This window comes from Hyperolius riggenbachi, chromosome 8 (assembly GCF_040937935.1).
Source record: "Hyperolius riggenbachi isolate aHypRig1 chromosome 8, aHypRig1.pri, whole genome shotgun sequence".
Classification (NCBI taxonomy): Eukaryota; Metazoa; Chordata; class Amphibia; order Anura; family Hyperoliidae; genus Hyperolius; species Hyperolius riggenbachi.
Window position 1 is genome coordinate 12159441 of NC_090653.1, and position 22830 is coordinate 12182270.

Consider the following 22830-nt stretch of genomic DNA (forward strand, 5'->3'; position numbering starts at 1 on the left):
CGCCCACTTTTTCTGGATTTGTAACCTCGGTCACCAAGTGACCACCTGTGCCAAGTGTGGGGACTCTGGCTTGATTACTGTGAGAATGGCAGCCTTTTCCATTTTTTCCATTGACATGAATGGGTGAAATCTGATTTGCTGTTTGTAGCTCCGCCCAGGTGTGCAGGGGGGGCGCGAGACCCCCAGAACATATCATCCCAGGTAGTAAGGCATCTGCATACCAAGTTTCGTTCAAATCGGTCAAGCCGTTTTTGCGTGATCGCGGCACATACACACACACACACACACATACACACACACACACACACACATACATACATACATCCGATTTTATATATATAGATTATATAGCACTGACATCTCCTGCAGCACATTACAGTGTACATAGTCATGTCACTGACTGTCCTCGGAGGAGCTCACACTCTAATCCTACCATAGTCATAGTCTAATGTCCTACCTATTATTATTATTATTATTATTATGTATTTATATAGCACTGACATCTTCTGAAGCACATTACAGAGTACATAGTCATAGTCTAACGTCCCTACCACACTCAGTACTAGTCTCTAGTTCGAACCATTTAAGTTATCAATATGCATACAAATACAAGAAAGTTGCACTACTGGGGGCTAAATGGGACTAGGAAAACATTTATGGGCACAAGGACAATAGTGTTATCAGATATAATACACACACCACAGAATCTGGTTACTATTGTTTTATACAACACTAGAATCTAAAGAACGCCTGTCATAGTCTATGGCATTGGCTCCTTGGTACTCAACATTATTAGATTATTATTATTATTATTATGTATTTATATAGTGCCAACATCTTCCACAGCGTTGTACACAGTATAATCTCTTGTCACTAACTGTCCCTCAGAGGAGCTCACAATCTCATTCTTGCTACAGTCATATGTCTGTGTATGTATTGTGTAGTGGATATATTGTAATCTAGATGTAATTTAGGGGGAAGCCAGTTAACTTATCTGTATGTTTTTGGGATGTGGGAGGAAAACGGAGTGTCCAGAGGAAACCCACGCAGACACAGGGAGAACATACAAACTCCTTGCAGATAGTGCCCTGGCTGTGATTTGATCCAGGGACCCAGCGCTGCAAGGTGAGAGAGCAGTGGCGCAGCTAAGGAGCTGTGGGCCCCGATGCAAGTTTTACATTGGGCCCCCAAGCACTCTATACATAACAAGTGATAGTGCACCAAAACCTGCCAATGGAAACTACAGTGTCAGCGGTGCAAGAAGGGGATGGGGTGCAGTTTGTTAATGATTACCACTATCCAATGTATCTATAGAAGTGATTATTATGAGCAAAGGATCAATAGAGAGATAATACTGCAGTTGAGGGAGGGCCCTTCGGGGCCCCTCTGGCCCAAGGGCCCCGATGCGGTCGCTACCTCTGCACCCCCTATTGCTACGCCCCTTCGAGAGAGCCAACCACTAAATGTATTTCATTATATATTATTAGAGAAGAGTGAACAGGATTACGGATATAATAACGGATATTTTTCTAAGGCACATTCCGGAGTCTTTCTTTAATATCCATGAATGGTGCGTTCTCTAGGAAAACCGATTGCCTGTCCAGGATTCTTCAAACGGTCGGCAATAATTCAAGTCCTGTAAAGGTTACACTGAACAGTCATCAAGCCAATAAACACCTAAATGGCAAGTGACCTTTCTGCTGCGTGTTTGGTGACCTAATAAAGAGAATGAGAGTCCAGCGATGGCCCCACGCGCCGAGAAGGCCGCCATATTCCCCGCGACAAGAGGCCGTCAGGCAAATCAAATCTGAGGGCGTACGACAAAAGGTATTCATCCACCTGACACCTGTCATTCCTCGACACGAAAAACGGGCCGAGATAAGAAATTGCTTCATTCCGACGCATCTGCATGAGGATGATAAACTTCCACGGCGTTCGGAATCTCCATCCCGCCGACGTTATCAGCCGCGGTCATCGGAGCAGAACGCCGGCGTTCATAAATTAGATCTATTCCCCGTTTTAATGTACCTATAGTGGGTGCCGCAGAGGGGAAGTCGTCAGGCCTCCGGTCCCGCCAGCTACCGCGCCAATTCTGTTTACTCATCCATAGTAGTCTGCGCATTACTGCTAACAAATATGACAGTTAATCACAGGAAGAGATTAGGCAAGGCTACGAGCGGCTCCCGCGTTTCTCGCTCCTACCTTCGGGTTATGTCTCTTAAAACATTCATGAGACCGGCGCAGTGATGGAAGACATGTGCAGTGGTGGTATCATGTCAGTTCTAAGTGATGACATGAATACACATCAATGAACATCTGTCACGCAATCGTTTTATGACTTTCAAGCCTGCCTCTCAATCCCACTCTTCCCTTCCCCCCATTGTTAGTAGCGCTTTAACGCATTGCGCAATGGAGGTGGAAAACACAATGGAAATTGCAGCTAATTCACTGACTATCCTGATCTCCTGTGAGAGATATGGAAGCTTCCATGTTAATTTCCTTCTAAACAATGCCAGTTGCCTGGCAGCCCTGCTGATCTTTCTGGTCAGTAGGGTCTATTGCTAGGTACACAGTGCACAATTTTTTGGCAGATTTACCTGCTAGGTCGATTAATTCCAACATGTCCGATTTGAATTTTGAGCAATATTTAGATTTTCCGATCTTTTTTTCCATAATTTGTTTTGATCGATTTCCGTTCAGTTCTATAAAAAATGATCGAATAAACGATCAAAAAATAATCTGAAAATTGATCGAAATTCAGATTGGACGTATTGAAAATGATCGATCTGGCAGGTAAATCTGCCAGAAAATTGTATGGTGTGTAGCTAGCATCAATCACACACCTGAAACAAGCATGCAGCGAATCTTCTCCAATCAGTTATAGAGATCTGATCTGCACACATGTTACGGGTCTATGCTTAATAATGGCTTAAAGAGAAACCGTAACCAAGAATTGAACTTCCTCCCAATCAGTAGCTGATACCCCCTTTTTACATGAGAAATCTATTCCTTTTCACAAACGGATCACCAGGGGGCGCTGTATGACTGATATTGTGGTGAAACCCCTCCCACAGTGTGATGTCAGGACCATGGTACTGACATCACACTGCGGGAGCCTTGTTGCATTGTGGCAAATAACAGCTGTTTACAGCTGCCAAAAAAGCAATCAGCATCTCCTTCCAGTGACATCACCTGCCAGCAGTATAAATGTCACCATGTGATAAATGTTAGAATGTAAATCAGGGAGAGGAAAGATTTTACAATGGGCAAACACTGACTAAATCATTTATACATAATTATTGTAAAAATGAAGCACTATTGTTTATTACATTATTTTCACTGGAGTTCCTCTTTAATGAATTTGAGTCAGAGGATCAGCAGGACAGCCAGGCAATGTGCACTATTCAAACGGAAACAAACATGGCAGCCTCCATATGCCTCTTACCTCGGGTTCCCTTTAAAGCGGACCTGAACTCAGAGCTTCCTCTCTGCTTTAAAAGATAAGCAACATCATAATATCCTTAAAAGAAAATAAAACATTTGTTACAGTGGATACAAATCCTGCAACAAATCTGCAGCCTGTCTACTTCTTACTTTCATGAAGGGAGACAGAGGGTTAACACCATGTGTTTACAAATTAGCTGTTCAGCAGAGGGAGCCAACCGACACAGCTGAGAGATCAAATTACAGTTGTGATCTGTCACAGATGGAGAATTGGACAGGCTAAACTCTCTGCATACATACAGGGTACATTTCTCTCTGTTTTCCCTCTGTCCTGTGCAAGAGTTCAGGCCCACCTTAAAGGGATACTGTAGGGTGGTCGGGGGAAAATGAGTTGAAGTTACCCGGGGCTTCTAATGGTCCCCCACAGACATCCTGTGCCCGCGCAGCCACTCCCCAATGCTCTGGCCCCGCCTCCAGTTCACTTCTGGAATTTTTGACTTTAAAGTCAGAAAACCACTCCGCCTACGTTGCCGTGTCCTCGATCCCGCTGATGGCACCAGGAGCGTACTACGCAGGCACAGTATGGTCTGTATCTGCGCAGTACGCTCCTGGTGACATCAGGGGAAGCGAGGACACGGCAATGCAGGCGGAGTGGTTTTCTGACTTTAAAGTCAGAAATTCAAGAAGTGAACCGGAGGCGGGGCCGGAGCATCGGTGAACGGCTGCGCGGGCACAGGATGTCTGCGGGGGACCATTAGAAGCCCCGGGTAAGTTCAGCTCATTTTCCCCCTACCCCCCTACAGTATTCCTTTAAAGAGAACCAGAGATGAAACACATACTAGATTTATACATACCTGGGGCTTCCTCCAGCCCCATCAGCATGGATTGCTCCCACGCCGCCGTCCTCAGCTGCCTCTATTGCCGATACCGGGTCCCGTCACTTCGGCCAGTCAGTCCAGTCGATGCAAGCGCAGCGCGCTCCCTCTGTATTGCACATGCGTAAAGTAGGCGCCAGCGAGACGGAGGGAGTCCCTGCGAATGCATACATCCGGCGGAAGTGACAGGACCCAGTACCGGCGATAGAGGCGGGGGAGGATGGCGGCGTGGGAGCAATCCATGCAGATGGGCCTGGAGGAAGCCCACGGTATTTATAAATCTATTATGTATTTTCGTTCTCTTTAAAGGAATACTTGAAAAAAAAATGATCTTAACTTACCCGGGGCATCCCTCAGCCCCCTGAAGCTGTATGGTGCCCTCGCAGCCCCGCTCCGATCGTCCTGTCCCCGCCGGCAGCTACTTACGGGTTCGGCGACATCCGTCGACAGTCTGGGAAGGCGAGTGATTTTTTTTCACTTAAGTATTCCTTTAAGGGCTATCAGACAGGACTTTCACAGGTGGGGAAAAGCCTGAGAGAAGTCCTGTATATGGATTTCTGTTGTAAAAAATGACAAACACTTCTCTTCCTCACCTCAGGCATTTCATTATACACGTGTTATACATCATGGCTAAGGTTAATGTATGACTTGGATAGCCACCTAACCATTCTAATTTGTAAATCCAATTACAACCGTACCCAGTGATTAATACAGCACAAAATGTGAAAAATACACTTCGCTAACCGAGAAACCGTATTGCCTCCAAGAGTTCCCTCCACAACCCGTACCCTTCCCACCATCATCGTCCCGACGCGGCCTTCTTACTTGCTGGCACAATATTTTGACACCACCAAGATGTCCCCGAAACCTTTCAAAGTCTGCCAATAGTGCCATCATGAATCACTCTCCTGAACGGTTACCTGCTTCTAATGGAGACGCTACAACCTCCCCTGGCTTTGATGTTTGCAGATTCCTCAACCTTTTAAATCAAATACCCAGTTAATGACTATACAGCTGTTTCTTATGTGTGGGATACATGACAACACACTCAGCGGGTCATCAAAAAAGGTTGACATTTCTTCAAAGAGCAGTACAGTATTCAGCCATTATATTCTCCAACCTCCGTGTAAGCTAATTAGATTAAAGGTAGCAGATCAATCACAGCCTTACTGCCGCAAGAAAGATTAATGGTTTTTGAACTGACTGTATTAATTATTAGTGCTCAGATATAGAGCTAAAAAGACCGAACGTAAAAATAGAGCGAGAGAGAGAGAGAGAGAGAGGGAGTGGGGATGAGATCGTCAAAAGCAGACGAATTCATTAGGAGCCAAGACAGATTTCAGAAATGTAGCAGCAGCTCCTCAAAATTGCTATCCTGATTTTTTAAATTTTATTTTATGTCAGGAAGAGGTTTTGATGATGCGTCAGTCATTAAAGCAACTCGCCATTAAATAGAATATATACCAGGAAGTGTCGATGCCATATGGCGACAATGAAATTAAAGTGGTAAATTAAATTAACAACTTTTATTAGGAAAAATTAGATTTTTTGAGGTTGAGCTTGAGCTTTAAGGCAGACCACAGTAGATCTACTCATAGGAGTTGTACATATACCGGTAATTGGTTCAGGGATGGTTTGGAGGGGGGGGGGGGGGGGTGCAGATTTCCATGTTTTAAATGTGGTCATAGATTCATATTTTTCTTGCTTTATGTCGTATAGCTTCATTAAAGGACAGCTGAAGTGAGAGAGATATGGAGGCTGCCATATTTATTTTCTTTTAAGCAATACTAGTTGCCTGGCTGTTCTGCTGATCCTCTGCCTCTAATACTTTTAGCCATAGCCCCTGAACAAGCATGCAGATTAGGAGCTCTGACTGAAATGTGACCAGATTAGCTGCATGCTTGTTTCAGGTATGTGATTCAGACACTACTGCAGCCAAATAGATCAGCAGTACTGCTAGGTAACTGTTATTGTTTAAAAGGAAATAAATAAGTAAGCTTCCACATACCTCTTGCTACAGTTGTCCTTTGTAATTTTAAAAGTGTCATGAAAATAATTATAATAGTAATAATAGTAATAATTTTAGCATGGTAGATGATGTCAGTGCTATATAAATACATAATAGTAATATGGTAGGACATTAGACTATGACTATGGTAGGATTAGAGTGTGAGCTCCTCTGAGGACAGTCAGTGACATGACTATGTACTCTGTAATGTGCTGCAGAAGATGTCAGTGCTATATAAATACATAATAATAATATGGTAGGACATTAGACTAGGACTATGGTAGGATTAGATTGTGAGCACCTCTGAGGACAGTCAGTGACATGACTATGTACTCTGTAATGTGCTGCAGGAGATGTCAGTGCTATATAAATACATAATAATAATATGGTAGGACATTAGACTATGACTATGGTAGGATTAGAGTGTGAGCTCCTCTGAGGACAGCCAGTGGCATGACTATGTACTCTGTAATGTGCTGCAGAAGATGTCAGTGCTATATAATTACATAATAATAATATGGTAGGACATTAGACTATGACTATGGTAGGAGGACAGCCAGTGACATGACTATGTACCCTGTAATGTGCTGCAGAAGATGTCAGTGCTATATAAATACATAATAATAATAATATGGTAGGATATTAGACTATGACTATGGTAGGATTAGATTGTGAGCTCCTGAGGACAGTCAGTGACATGACTATGCACTCTGTAATGTGCTGCAGAAGATGTCAGTGCTATATAAATACATAATAATAATATGGTAGGACATTAGACTATGACTATGGTAGGATTAGATTGTGAGCTCCTCTGAGGACAGTCAGTGGCATGACTATGTACTCTGTAATGTGCTGCAGAAGATGTCAGTGCTATATAATTACATAATAATAATAATATGGTAGGACATTAGACTATGACTATGGTAGGATTAGAGTATGAGCTCCTCTGAGGACAGTCAGTGACATGACTATGTACTCTGTAATGTGCTGCAGGAGATGTCAGTGCTATATAAATACATAATAATAATATGGTAGGACATTACACTATGACTATGGTAGGATTAGAGTGTGAGCTCCTCTGAGGACAGTCAGTGACATGACTATGTACTCTGTAATGTGCTGCAGAAGATGTCAGTGCTATATAAATACATAATAATAATATGGTAGGACAATACACTATGGTAGGGTTAGATTGTGAGCTCCTCTGAGGACAGTCAGTGACATGACTATGTACTCTGTAAAGTGCTGCAGAAGATGTGATGTGCTATATAAATACATAATTTGAATCATTATTTATTTCTACAGACCCGTACCTTAGAGTGAAATAAGTATTTCCTGTGAAAATCGGGACTGCCTCTTGTAACGACTGACATTTGGGACGTATGCCATAACCTTGACGGGTCCGCTGTAAGTAACGGCTCAGACAGCGCCGGCTTACGGGCAGACAGGCCTTTAGCAGCAGCAATCCACCTCTGGAAATTGAATTACTTATATAGGGCCGGATCATTAAACCGTGACACATGTAATGCATTGTGACCGCCTCGAAAAACACAGAAAAACCCTCACGCAAGATTAACAAGACACGCTGATTAATACCGTCCTTTATCTTAACCACCGCGCGGCCATATTATTGCGTTTGGCAGCCGCGGAGTCATTTGTGTAAAGCGATGGTATTTATTATAACGGTATGGTTCATGTTGCAGATTGAATCCTGTGAAAGGTATTAATGATGGAATATTGCTTAGCTAATCCCCTCCATAAATTTTCATTATTCCTTCTGGACGGCAGTGATTGATTTATCAGGTGAGGAGCCAGGAAGAGGCCGGGAATAATGGTGTTTACAACCGGCTGTGACAGGATGCCGGGCTCCAGTGATCGTCAGGCAGCTGATGTGTACAGGGTTGGCTATACCGAGGCCTTAACATCACCCGTGGCGACAGTTTGAGGGTCACCAGCCAATCATGACAGAGGACAACTAAAAAATATAAATACCAGCCGAAGAAAATGAGAAGTGAAATGGACAAGAAAGCTTGACGAAGAACTTTTGGCAAATTGATGCCTTTGATATTTATAGAACTTTTTTCATCCTATAGTTCTACGTCAACTGCCTAAGGGCTCTTTCACACTAGAGGCCTTTTTCGGCATTTTACCGCCATGGCTATAGTTGGCGTTTTCCATGGTAAAATTTCACCTTTCACACTTAAAGGGAACCAGAGATGAACGTTTCACACAAAATAAACATATCAGTCGATAGCTTATAAAGAATAAATGCTCTACCTGATAATTTCGCCGCTCTGGTGTGCCTTTTTTAGTGTTTTTTTATCCATTATTGCTCCAGGAAAAATCAAATATGGCCGCCGGCTCATATCCCTTCTGCTTCCGGGTTATGAGTTGTTCTGGATGTGCTGTCTAGGCTATATGAGACTAGGCTGCTATTTAGGCTATATGAGAAAGGCTGCTGCAGCCTTTCATCTGTGTGCTTTAATTTTGGTATGATGTGCAGCTGCCTGTAGGAAGTGTCTCTCATAGGAATGAAACTGCAGTCATCATCATTATCTATGCAGAGAGAGTGCACACAGAGCACACAGATCATATTGCAGCCACACTTGTCTGTTTCAGAGCTTCTCTCTCAGCAGCAGCAGCCCCTCCCATATCATCACAGCTCTCAGTATGCAAAGCAGGAAATCTGAGCCAGGAGGGGGCAGGCTTGGGCTTGAAAAGACTCACAGAAGAGTGACTCAGCTATAATGATTCCAGGTCAAACCTAGACTGAGCCAGTCGGGGATTGTTATCACAGCTGCTAATAGACTACTTAAGCAGATAAGAATGAAACTAAAAGCAGGGTAGGTGTTTACTGTCATGTTCCCACTGATAAATGTAATAAAATACATGAGGGTGCTTCGTCTCTGGTTCTCTTTAACGCCGCATTTTTGAGCGCTGCGTTTTGAAGCTCCCCGGCGCTTTTCTAGGGCTGACCGCGGCGTATTTCATTTCATTGATAATCATGTATTGGCGTTAAAACGCCTCCAAAACGCACCAAAACGCTGACAGCAAAAGGCAGGGTTTTAGCCTTTTCTACCACTGCCTCTAGTGTGAAAGAGCCCGAAACACTGGTAGTATGTACAGAGAATATGTATGTACAAGAATAAAATGAACCAAAAGCTGTTTGGAAAGGGAGGTAGTGATGGACTTACCTTCCCAATGAGTAGACACGAACCTGTAGATTATGGTCAACAATTCTCTTTATTTAAAGGACAACTGAAGCAATGGTGGGCCGAAATTTCGCATCAAAATTCACATTTCAGGAAAAATCGTAATTTCGCATGTAATAGTAGTATTTCACAATTTTGCGTCATTTTGCATAATTTCCACACAATTTCGCGAAATTTTGTGCCAACTTTAGTGGTTAATAGCAAAGCCCCCATATACGCTATTGCTACCAAAATTGCAACATATGTTAAGGAAAATAATGGGTACAAGTTAAAAAAAAAAAGATTTTTTTCAAAAAGACCTTGTAGTTTTTGAGAAAATTGATTTTAAATATACAAAGAAAATTGTTTTTTTTAAACTTATTTTTTTCTTTAAACATTTTTGCTTCGCTTTTATAAAATAGATTTTCTCAAAAACCACAAGGTCTTTTTGGACAATTATTTTTTTGACTTATACCCACTATGACGCAATGTAGCAACATGTGTAGCAATTTTGGTGTCACTAACTTGTATGGTGACTTTGCTATTCACTGCCAAAGTAGGCAGGAAATTACGCAACATTTTAGGCTAAATTACGAATCACTATTTGAAATCAATTGAATTGACAAATCATAATTACGAATAAGCGTAAATGCGAACATTTACACAAGATTACAATCATCACTGAACTGAAGTGAGAAGACTATGGAGGCTGCCATATTTATTTCCTGTTAAACAATTCCAGTTGCCTGGCAGCCCTGCTGACCTATTTGGCTGCAGTGGTGTTTGAATAAAACCAGAAACAAGCAGGCAGCTAATCTTGTCAGATCCGACATTAATATCAGAAATATCTGATCTGCATATGCTTGTTCAGGGGTCTATGGATAAAAGTATAAGAGGTAGAGGATCAGCAGGACTGCCAGGCAACTGGTAATGCTTAAAAAGAAATAAAAAATGGCAGCCTCCATTTCCCTCTAGCTACATTTGTCCTTTAAATACTCCACAATGCAACACATTTCACAGAGGATATCCTGCTTCATCAGGCAAAAATCGGAGTAACTATGATATGTCTCTGTAATAGCCAAGTGCCTCTAATCTCCCCACCTGCCTTTAGAGTGCTGACCCTTGTTTGTCATTATTATGTACTTACCAAATACAGTATGTTCATTTGTTACACCCTAACACACTACACTATTGTGGCCTCTTAATGTCCTTTTACGTCTATACGTTAACTGCCTGTTCAACATATCTAATTCTGGGTACACACCATACGTTTTTCCGCTCGATAGCTGGGTTCGATAGATAATTTCCGACGTCCAATATTCCTTCTGATCTTTTTTTGGGTTGATTTCTCATAGAAGTAAAAGATAAGAAAAACGAGCAGAAGATAAGGGAATCGAAGGGAAAAAACAATTGGATGTAAAATTGAGCGTAAAAACGTATCGTGTGTACCCAGCATAATATACAGAGGATACTCCCGTTATATAGAAGTTTCATCTACACTAATCTGTAAAAAGGTTTGTCAGACCAATCATTTTGTCTCATGATTTGAGACGTGTTGAACACAAGTCAGGTACGATGGTTTGTAGGGAGATTGCCAGTATATACAGTCACCATCGTTTGACATCGAAAGAGTCAATGGCATTTGGTGGACTATAAAGAGTCACTAAAATGGAGTATTTTACAGTCACCGACATTTAGTACATTGAAAAGAGAGAGTGCTTAAAGAGAATCTGTATTGCTAAAATCGCACAAAAGTAAACATACCAGTGCGTTAGGGGACATCTCTTATTACCCTCTGTCACAATTTCGCCGCTCCCCGCCGCATTAAAAGTGGTTAAAAACAGTTTAAAAAAGTTTGTTTATAAACAAACAAAATGGCCACCAAAACAGGAAGTAGGTTGATGTACAGTATGTCCACACATAGAAAATACATCCATACACAAGCAGGCTGTATACACCCTTCCTTTTGAATCTCAAGAGATCATTTGTGTGTTTCTTTCCCCCTGCATCTCTCATGCACTGAAGTTTCAGGCTGCTCTTTTATTCCTGCAAACAGCTTTGCCCTTGTCTAAATTTCCTCAGTATGTGAAAGCCCAGCCAGCTCAGAGGACAATTTATCCAGCTTGTAAAAGATAAGAGAGAAGAGAGAAGCTGCCCTAATCTAAATAAATACACAGGCAGTGTGCATAGAGGGGCCTGGAAGGGGGAGTTCATAGCAGAACCACAACACTGAAGAACTTGGCAGCCTTCCAGACACAGGCTGACAAGTCTGACAGGGGAAAGATACATTGATTTATTACAGAGACAGTGATAGTATAAAGTGCTGCAGTAAGCCAGAACACATTAGAATAGCTTTTGGAACTTGTAGGATGATAAAAAACAGGATGCAATTTTTGTTACGGAGTCTCTTTAAAGCAGATCTGAGATGAAAAACTAACTATAACAAGTAACTTGTCTATATAGCTTATCTAAAGTTTAGCTAGTTTACACAGCAAATCTAGTGGCAAACCGCTTCAACAGTATATGATCATTTCTTCCTGTGATACAATGAGAGCGGCCATATTCTGCTTGTCATCATTACACACAGGCAAGCTGCTCTGCATCTCCACCCATCAGCCTGTGAAAATTCCACTCCCCTCTCCTTCCCTCTCCGCCCCCTTGCCTCTGAACTCTCTGGTTGGTAATGCCTCCTCCTTCAGGAAAACCTCCTCCTTCCCAGACTGAGCTCCCATGAGCACTTGCTAGATGTAGCTCAGAATGTCTAAGTGCTGGAGGAGCTGTGGGCGAGTCTTGTTTAGTTTTTGGGAAATTAGGGTATTAAAACAAAAACAAAAAAAGTATTTGGCTTGAGGAATGCCCTATAGAAAGGGGCACAATTATGCAATGAGTACAAGTTTACCTCGGATCCACTTTAACTTATAGCACTGCTATGTTTATCGCACACAATGTATAGATAGGACAACACGTTTTGCGAGTTCAGGTCAATGACAAAAAGAGCGCCTATGAGTTTGGTAGATTCATCTGAATAAGAGTAAGATCAAGTAATCTTTCTGTTACGTCTCGTTTTTAACAGTTTTATATTATTTTATTTCCCATTGGGCACCTTGCACACTGCCCCTTATATTAAAGATTTACAGCTCTGGAAGGAGGGTGTGTTTTTAGCTTAGTGCCAACCTTCTGTACCCAGGAGCATGGCCATTGGGGTTTCAGCCCGATTCTGAGCGGGGGCAGAAAGAATCTGTGGTCGCAACATAGTGGCAACCCAAAAAGAGTAAATACCCCATTACCCTGCATATTAATTGTTTGGGGCACTTGCAGTCTGTACCATTGGCTCTTGGTTGTTCTTTTTATATTTTTTCAGTCTCTGGATCTCCTGGTCCCCTCTCCGTCAAGCTATACTATAGAGAGCTACAGACTCTGACTGACGGTAAATAGGCATACCTTGTCCTCCCATTCAGCCCACTTCCTGCACTGGGATCCCCAAAATCTTTAGAATCATAACAAGCCTGTGACGAGTGTCACACAGGCACGATAGCAGCTTACCACTTAGGCTCCGGCTGGAATAGACAAGCACCATCGGTCTGCTCTACTGCAGGCGGCTCGCCCCTGCACAGTAGAGCGGACCCAATTGGGATTGGTGGATTCTTCTGAATCCTGAGCTGATAGATTTGCAAAGCTCTGATTTGCTGCGATTGCATCCTGCTTTAACACGTGACCATGACTAGCAAATCAGAGACTTGCTTATATATCACATGACCAAACTGGTCACATGCTTCTCCATGAGTTCTCCTTGACATGACCATTACTAGTTGTACCCGGTAAAAGACGATCTTGTTCTTTTGTAAGCTGCCAGCTCAAACGACGTTCAGTGAGATATAGAACCCTACAAAAATTCACTGAGAGGTCACAACTCACAACCTGCACATTAGCCTCATCTGGTGGCATTGTGTAGGTCTTGTTGGTGTGATTCGACCCACAGTGTGGCCTTGGTCGGCAGATACAACCAAAATGGTGAAGGTTGGTCTTCTCATCTACCTTTTCAGGGTGCAGATAAAGACAGAATCCTGCCTGTGGGAAACTGTTACAATACATTCCATTGTCATCTATCGGAACCTCCTAAATTTCTACAAAATGTTAGCTACATCCACAAGAGTTGAATATTACACACAAGATACTCAGGAAATGCCAACTTATGACTCCAATACAAATGTTCAGTCCTCCGCATGGATGTTCTTTGAAAGCCAGAGAAGTATCTACAAGTAGCATGAAAACACAGAAGTCATGTAAGAGGGGGGAAGTTACTCACTGGACTCCGGGTCGGAGTTCCCGTCTCCCTCCGTTCTGCTATTGGCTGAGGTCTGTTCGTAGTACTCCTCCTGGCCGAATCCGAGGGGCAATGGATGAGGGGCGTTGGAGCTACTGCTGGGCTCCTGATCTCCTAATCCGCTATCGCTGCAGCTCTCCTGGGAACCATCCGGGAGATGAAACGTGACACGGCGCTGGACCTGCGAGCAAAGGAGAGAAAAAATGCCACGTCAGCTGCAGTCAGAGTAACTGTTTAAAGTACACTTTGCACTAGTGAAAAAAGATTTGTATTTTTATTTTTTTTTAATAACACGGAAGATTAAATACATAAATGTCCATATTAACATTACTGCAAATGCAGTGCTGAAAAGAAGCACTAATTCATTTTTATGGCCACTTCCTGCCAACAATAAAGCTGTTAAAGGATACCAGAAGTGACATGTGACATGAAGAGATAGACATGGGTATGTACAGTGCCTAGCACACAAATAACTAGGCTGTGTCCTTTTTTTTCTTTCTCTGCCTGATAGAGTTAAACATCAGGTATGTAAGTGGCACTTCCTGTCTGAGTCAGGACTGGGTCAGACTACAGTGTGACCCTCACTGATAAGAAATTACAACTATAAAACACTTTCCTAGCAAATAATGGTTTCTGAGAGCAGGAAAGAGATAAGAAGGGTCAATAGATCATAGATTTTAGCTCTGGCATACTTCAATGAATGTGTCACTGAGCAAAAACAAAACAGTGAAACCTTAAAAAGTAGATTTAAATATAAAACTGTGGAATATCTTAAAAAGTCATTTTTAGGAGTAGGAGGATAAATACAATTGTTATTTTATTCGTTGATTTTCACCTTGGGTGTCCTTTAAGAGTAATGCAGTTCTCACGGTACAAAGAATTTACTTTGGGGAAACACTGACTAAACAAGTTCTAATGTAATATTGTGCGTCCCAATTGCCCACACCAAGTCCTGGATATGACATGTAGGTTGGCGGAGAGATTTCAGGAGCGCCAGGCTCTCTGTATTCATCCACATTTAGCTGTATAGTAATGGCCGCCTTGCTTTGTTCCATGGACAGAACGGTGTATTTTGCTCGCAGTTACGCCCGAAGCGGTGGCAGGAGTTTAGGTGGGAGCTCTCAGGCTATGGAAGGCCTGCAATTTGCCGAGAGGTTTTATCTCTACGGGGAACTTGGAGCATAAGTAGGCAGAAAGAACACCACACATTTTTCATTATTCATGCTGAAATGAATGATCAAAGCCTCCATCTACTCAGAGCCTAACCTTTTATTGCAATAATTAGAGTTTGATAGGAGGAATATTAAACAGCACATAACTTAGAAAGGAAGAAAACGTGACTGCCCAGTGGGAAAGTGGTGCTCAGGAATGAGGCCATGTCCTGGCCTGGGCCCGGATGTTTCTACGTTAAGATTTGAGAAGCATTAATGAAGATTTAAAACTGCCCAAATGCAAAGATGTAACTCCTAATCTCCAATATCAGCCACGCGTAGGATATTAAAGCAAACCATATGGAGGCGACATATTTACTTATTTTTAAACAATATTTGTTGCCCGGCTGTCCTGCTGTACCTCTTCCTCTAATACTTTCAGCCATAGATCCTGAACAAGCATGCAGATCAGATATTTATGACAAAAATGGTAAGATTATCCACATGCTTGTTTCAGGTGTGTGATCAGGGCCGGTTTTAGACTTTTTGCCGCCTGAGGCAAACGTGTGCGGAGGGGGCATGGCAGCACAGGACACTGGTAGGTGCAGGCTGGAAGGAGGGGGCATGGCAGCACAGGACACTGATAGGTGCAGGCTGGAAGGAGGGGGCATGGCAGCACAGGACACTGATAGGTGCAGGCTGGGAGGAGGAGGCATGGCAGCACAGGGCACTGATAAGTGCAGGCTGGAAGGAGGGGGCATGGCAGCACAGAGACACTGATAGGTGTAGGCTGGAAGGAGGGGGCATGGCAACACAGGACACTGATAGGTGCAGGCTGGAAGGAGGAGGCATGGCAGCACAGAGACACTGATAGGTGTAGGCTGGAAGGAGGAGGCATGGCAGCAAAGGACACTGATAGGTGCAGGCTGGAAGAAGGAGGCATGGCAGCACAGGACACTGATAGGTGCAGGCTGGTAGGAGGAGGCATGGCAGCAAAGGACACTGATAGGTGCAGGCTGGAAGGAGGGGGCATGGCAGCACAGGACACTGATTGGTGCAGGCTGGAAGAAGGGGGTATGGCAGCACAGGACACTGATAGGTGCAGGCTGGAAGGAGGAGGCATAGCAGCAAAGGAAACTGATAGGTGCAGGCTGGAACTGAAAGGAGGAGGCATGGCAGCACAGGACACTGATAGGTGCAGGCTGGAAGGAGAAGGCATGGCAGCACAGGACACTGATGGGTGCAGGCTGGAAGGAGAACACATGGCAGCACAGGCCACTGATAGGTGCAGGCTGGAAGGAGAAGGCATGGCAGCACAGGGCACTGATTGGTGCAGGCTGGAAGGAGGAGACATGGCAGCACAGGTCACTGATAGGTGTAGGCTGGAAGGAAGAGGCATGGCAGCACAGGACACTGATGGGTGCAGGCTGAAAGGAGGAGGCATGGCAGCACAGGACACTAATAGGTGCAGGCTGGAAGGAGGAGACATGGCAGCACAGGACACTGATAGGTGCAGACTGGAAGGAGGAGGCATGGCAGCACAGGACCCTGATAGGTGCAGGCTGGAGGGAGGAGGCATGGCAGCACAGGATACTGATAGGTACAGGCTGGAAGGAGGAGGCATGGCAGCACAGGTCACTGATAGGTACAGGCCTGAAGGAGGAGGTATGGCAGTACAAGGCACTGATAGGTGCAGTCTAGAAGATAGAGGAGGCATGGCAGTCAGGGCCGGCGCTACCATAGAGGCAAAGGGGGCAATTGCCCCAGGGCCCCAAAGCTTGTAGGGGCCCCCAGTGGCTACAAGAGGAAAAAAAATTCAAATCGACCTTTAGAAGGATAGTTTTTGAGAAAATCGATTTTAAAGTTTCAAAGGAAAAAAAATACACATTTAAAAACCTGCCGACTTTAATATTTAATAGCAAATCCACCTTAAATGCTTGACACCCTAAATTTGCAGGATATGTTAAGGAGATCATTGGGAATAAGAGGAAAAAAAACTATTTTTCAAAAAGACCTTATAGTTTTTGAGAAAATCGATTTTAAAGTTTCGAAGGAAAAAAGTATACTTTTAAATGCGGTAAATGTCACTTTTAGTAGCAAACCTAACGGTAGTGTAATTTTACATGCATCAAACGAAAGCGCAATACATTTCCTGACGGGGTTTCCAGGGGGTCTATACGCAGCCGCAGCGCTTTGGCCACTGATTGCTATACAGCCGCAATATGGCTGTATGAAGATCCCTGGCATTTTTTCCTATTTTCCCAATTTTTTTTTTTATGTTTAGAGTGTGGGAATTTTTTTTAAAAAAAAATCATGTGGGGTCCCCCCTCCTGAAACTTTTTAACTCCTTGTCCCCATGCAGGCTGGGGTAGCCAGAATGTGGAGCTCCGACTGATTGGGGCTTCACACCCTGACTATACCAGCTGCAAAAAAGGTCCCTTAATGCCGATTTTTGTTCCGGGGTATCTGTTGGGGGGGGGGGGGGGGCAGGTTTATTTTGCCCTGGGGCCCCATTGTTGCTTAAACCAGCCCTGATGGCAGCACAGGACACTGATAGGTGCAGGCTGGAAGGTAGAGGAGGCATGGGAGCACAGGACACTGATAAGTGCAGGCTGGAAGGAGGAGGCATGGCAGCACAGGACACTGAAAGGTGCAGGCTGGAGGGAGGAGGCATGGCAGCACAGGACACTGATAGGGGCAGGCTGGGAGGAGGAGGCATGGCAGCACAGGACACTGATAGGGGCAGGCTGGAAGGAGGAGGCATGGCAGCACAGGACACTGATAGGTGCACCCTGGAAGGAGTAGGAGGCATGGCAGCACAGGATACTGATAGGTGCAGGCTGGAAGATAGAGGAGGCATGGCAGCACAGGACACTGATATGTGCAAGCTGGAAGGAGGAGGCATGGCAGTACAAGGCACTGATAGGTGCAGGCTGGACGGAGGAGGCATGGCAGCACAGGACACAGATAGGTGCAGGCTGGAAGGAGGAGACATGGCAGCACAGGGACACTGATAGGTGCAGGCTGGGATGAGGAGGCATGGCAGCACAGGGACACTGATAGGTGCAGGCTGGAAGGAGGAGGCATGGCAGCACAGGACACTGATAGGTGCAGGCTGGGAGGAGGAGGCATGGCAGCACAGGACACTGATAGGGGAAGAATGGAAGGAGAAGGCATGGCAGCACAGGGCACTGATAGGGGCAGGCTGGAAGGAGGAGGCATGGCAGCACAGGACACTGATAGGTGCAGGCTGGGAGGAGGAGGCATGGCAGCACAGAGACACTGATAGGGGCAGGCTGGAAGGAGGAGGCATGGCAGCACAGGACACTGATAGGTGCAGGCTGGAAGGAGGAGGCATGGCAGCACAGGACACTGATAGGTGCAGGCTGGAGGGAGGAGGCATGGCAGCACAAGGCACTGATAGGTGCAGGCTGGAAGGAGGAGGCATGGCAGTACAAGGCACTGATAGGTACAGGCTGGAAGGAGGAGGTATGGCAGTACAAGGCACTGATAGGTGCAGGCTGGAAGGAGGAGACATGGCAGCACAGGGACACTGATAGGTGCAGGCTGGGATGAGGAGGCATGGCAGCACAGGACACTGATAGGTGCAGGCTGGGAGGAGGAGGCGTGGCATCACAGGACATTGATAGGTGCAGACTGGAAGGAGGAGTCATGGCAGCACAGGACACTGATAGGTGCAGGCTGGAAGGAGGAGGCATGGCAGCACAGGACACTGATAGGTGCAGGCTGGGAGGAGGAGGCATGGAAGCACAGGACACTGATAGGGGCAGGCTGGAAGGAGGAGGCATGGCAGCACAGGACACTGATAGGTGCACCCTGGAAGGAGGAGGCATGGCAGCACATGAGACTGATAGGGGCAGGCTGGAGGGAGGAGGCATGGCAGCACAAGGCACTGATAGGTGCAGGCTGGAAGGAGGAGGCATGGCAGTACAAGGCACTGATAGGTACAGGCTGGAAGGAGGAGGTATGGCAGTACAAGGCACTGATAGGTGCAGGCTGGAAGGAGGAGACATGGCAGCACTGGGACACTGATAGGTGCAGGCTGGGAGGAGGAGGCATGGCAGCACAGGACACTGATAGGTGCAGGCTGGAAGATAGAGGAGGCATGGCAGCACAGGACACTGATAGTTGCAGGCTGGAAGGAGGGGGCATGGCAGTACAAGACACTAATAGGTGCAGGCTGGAAAGAGGAGGCATGGCAGCACAGGACACTGATAGATGCAGGTTGGAAGGAGGGGGCATGGCAGCACAGGACACTGATAGTTGCAGGCTGGAAGGAGGAGGCATGGCAGTACAAGACAGTGATAGGTGCAGGCTGGAAGGAGGAGGCATGGCAGCACAGGACACTGATAGGTGCAGGCTGGAAGGAGGAGGCATGGCAGCACAGGACACTGATAGGTGCAGGCTGGAAAGAGGGGGCATGGCAGTACAAGACACTGATAGATGCAGGCTGGAAGGAGGGGGCATGGCAGCACAGGACACTGATAGGTGCAGGTTGGAAAGAGGGGGCATGGCAGTACAAGACACTGATAGATGCAGGCTGGAAGGAGGGGGCATGGCAGCACAGGATACTGATAGATGCAGGCTGGAAGGAGGAGGCATGGCAGCACAGGAGACTGATAGATGCAGGCTGGAATTAGGAGGCATGGCAGCACAGGACACTGATAGGTGCAGGCTGGAAGGAGGGGGCATGGCAGTACAAGAGACTGATAGGTGCAGGCTGGAAGGAGGAGGCATGGCAGCACAGGACACTGATAGGTGCAGGCTGGAAGGAGGGGGCATGGCAGTACAAGACACTGATAGGTGCAGGCTGGAAGGAGGAGGCATGGCAGCACAGAGACACTGATAGGTGCAGGCTGGAAGGAGAAAGCATGGCAGCACAGGACACTGATAGGGGCAGGCTGGAAGGAGGAGGCATGGCAGCACAGGACACTGATAGGGGCAGGCTGGAAGGAGGAGGCATGGCAGCACAGGACACTGATAGGTGCAGGCTGGAAAGAGGAGGCATGGCAGCACATGACACTGATAGGTGCAGGCTGGAAGAAGGGGGTATGGCAGCACAGGACACTGATAGGTGCAGGCTGGGAGGAGGAGGCATGGCAGCACAGGACACTGATAGGTGCAGGCTGGAAGAAGGAGGCATGGCAGCACAAGGCACTGATAGGTGCAGGCTGGAAGGAGGAGGCATGGCAGTACAAGGCACTGATAGGTACAGGCTGGAAGGAGGAGGTATGGCAGTACAAGGCACTGATAGGTGCAGGCTGGAAGGAGGAGACATGGCAGCACAGGGACACTGATAGGTGCAGGCTGGGATGAGGAGGCATGGCAGCACAGGACACTGATAGGTGCAGGCTGGGAGGAGGAGGCGTGGCATCACAGGACATTGATAGGTGCAGACTGGAAGGAGGAGTCATGGCAGCACAGGACACTGATAGGTGCAGGCTGGAAGGAGGAGGCATGGCAGCACAGGACACTGATAGGTGCAGGCTGGGAGGAGGAGGCATGGAAGCACAGGACACTGATAGGGGCAGGCTGGAAGGAGGAGGCATGGCAGCACAGGACACTGATAGGTGCACCCTGGAAGGAGGAGGCATGGCAGCACATGAGACTGATAGGGGCAGGCTGGAGGGAGGAGGCATGGCAGCACAAGGCACTGATAGGTGCAGGCTGGAAGGAGGAGGCATGGCAGTACAAGGCACTGATAGGTACAGGCTGGAAGGAGGAGGTATGGCAGTACAAGGCACTGATAGGTGCAGGCTGGAAGGAGGAGACATGGCAGCACTGGGACACTGATAGGTGCAGGCTGGGAGGAGGAGGCATGGCAGCACAGGACACTGATAGGTGCAGGCTGGAAGATAGAGGAGGCATGGCAGCACAGGACACTGATAGTTGCAGGCTGGAAGGAGGGGGCATGGCAGTACAAGACACTAATAGGTGCAGGCTGGAAAGAGGAGGCATGGCAGCACAGGACACTGATAGATGCAGGTTGGAAGGAGGGGGCATGGCAGCACAGGACACTGATAGTTGCAGGCTGGAAGGAGGAGGCATGGCAGTACAAGACAGTGATAGGTGCAGGCTGGAAGGAGGAGGCATGGCAGCACAGGACACTGATAGGTGCAGGCTGGAAGGAGGAGGCATGGCAGCACAGGACACTGATAGGTGCAGGCTGGAAAGAGGGGGCATGGCAGTACAAGACACTGATAGATGCAGGCTGGAAGGAGGGGGCATGGCAGCACAGGACACTGATAGGTGCAGGTTGGAAAGAGGGGGCATGGCAGTACAAGACACTGATAGATGCAGGCTGGAAGGAGGGGGCATGGCAGCACAGGATACTGATAGATGCAGGCTGGAAGGAGGAGGCATGGCAGCACAGGACACTGATAGATGCAGGCTGGAATTAGGAGGCATGGCAGCACAGGACACTGATAGGTGCAGGCTGGAAGGAGGGGGCATGGCAGTACAAGAACCTGATAGGTGCAGGCTGGAAGGAGGAGGCATAGCAGCACAGGACACTGATAGGTGCAGGCTGGAAGGAGGGGGCATGGCAGTACAAGACACTGATAGGTGCAGGCTGGAAGGAGGAGGCATGGCAGCACAGAGACACTGATAGGTGCAGGCTGGAAGGAGAAAGCATGGCAGCACAGGACACTGATAGGGGCAGGCTGGAAGGAGGAGGCATGGCAGCACAGGACACTGATAGGGGCAGGCTGGAAGGAGGAGGCATGGCAGCACAGGACACTGATAGGTGCAGGCTGGAAAGAGGAGGCATGGCAGCACATGACACTGATAGGTGCAGGCTGGAAGAAGGGGGTATGGCAGCACAGGACACTGATAGGTGCAGGCTGGGAGGAGGAGGCATGGCAGCACAGGACACTGATAGGTGCAGGCTGGAAGAAGGGGGCATGGCAGCACATGACACTGATAGGTGCAGGCTGGAAGGAGGGGGCATGGCAGCACAGGACACTGATAGGTGCAGGCTGGAAGAAGGGGGCATGGCAGCACAGGACACTGATAGGTGCAGGCTGGAAGGAGGGGGCATGGCAGCACAGGACACTGAGAGGTGCAGGCTAGAAGGAGGGGGCATGGCAGTATAAGACACTGATAGGTGCAGGTTGGAAGGAGGGGGCATGGCAGTACAAGACACTGATAGGTACAGGCTTGAAGATGGAGCACAGAGACAATAGCAGTGAACGCACACACTGAAACATCATTTTAAGAAGTTGAGGAATATTCCTGTTTACCACTATTTCATTAAGGGAAGCGGCAACATTTGCATTCAGTCACCTTGTCACATAACCATATACGGCATCATAAACCTCTGCGATTAAAGCACCCCGCTATCTGAAGCTCACACAGAGACAGACGCAGCTCCCGGTGACGTTTTAGGGCCAAACACGAGATCTTCATTATCATCCCCCCCATCTTCTTTCTGACAACCACCACCAATTAAAATTCTGTCTTTCATACTAATCATAAAAGACATAAACATTAGACGGAATAAAGAGGCAACCTAATGGGGGACGGTTAGTCTGCCTCAAACATTTCATTACGCTTCTAGTGAAAGATGTTACCTTATGCTAAAGACGCGTCAGACCCCTGCTGGGATGAGATTAGGATTAGGAAAAGTAATGCCAATATGAGACAGCCTGAACTGTACAGCCTGCTTCCATGCAGCCTCATTTTTGAACTTCTGTTGGTGGTCTATCCTGGCTTAAAGAGACTCCGTAACAAAAATTGCATCCTGTTTTTTATCATCCTACAAGTTCCAAAAGCTATTCTAATGTGTTTTGGCTTACTGCAGCACTTTCTACTATCA

General features: G+C 46.5%; 1 protein-coding gene across 6 annotated transcripts in view; it reads right to left on the reverse strand.

The window, feature by feature from the left end:
* PCDH11X (protocadherin 11 X-linked) overlaps window positions 1–22830 on the reverse strand; it is a 1835932-nt gene that overhangs the window by 388007 nt on the left and 1425095 nt on the right. For all 6 annotated transcript variants that reach the window (XM_068249999.1, XM_068249997.1, XM_068249998.1 and 3 more), the window contains one exon: window positions 13825–14023. In XM_068249999.1, coding sequence (XP_068106100.1) covers window positions 13825–14023 — 199 coding nt within the window. The remainder of the gene's footprint in view (window positions 1–13824; window positions 14024–22830) is intronic.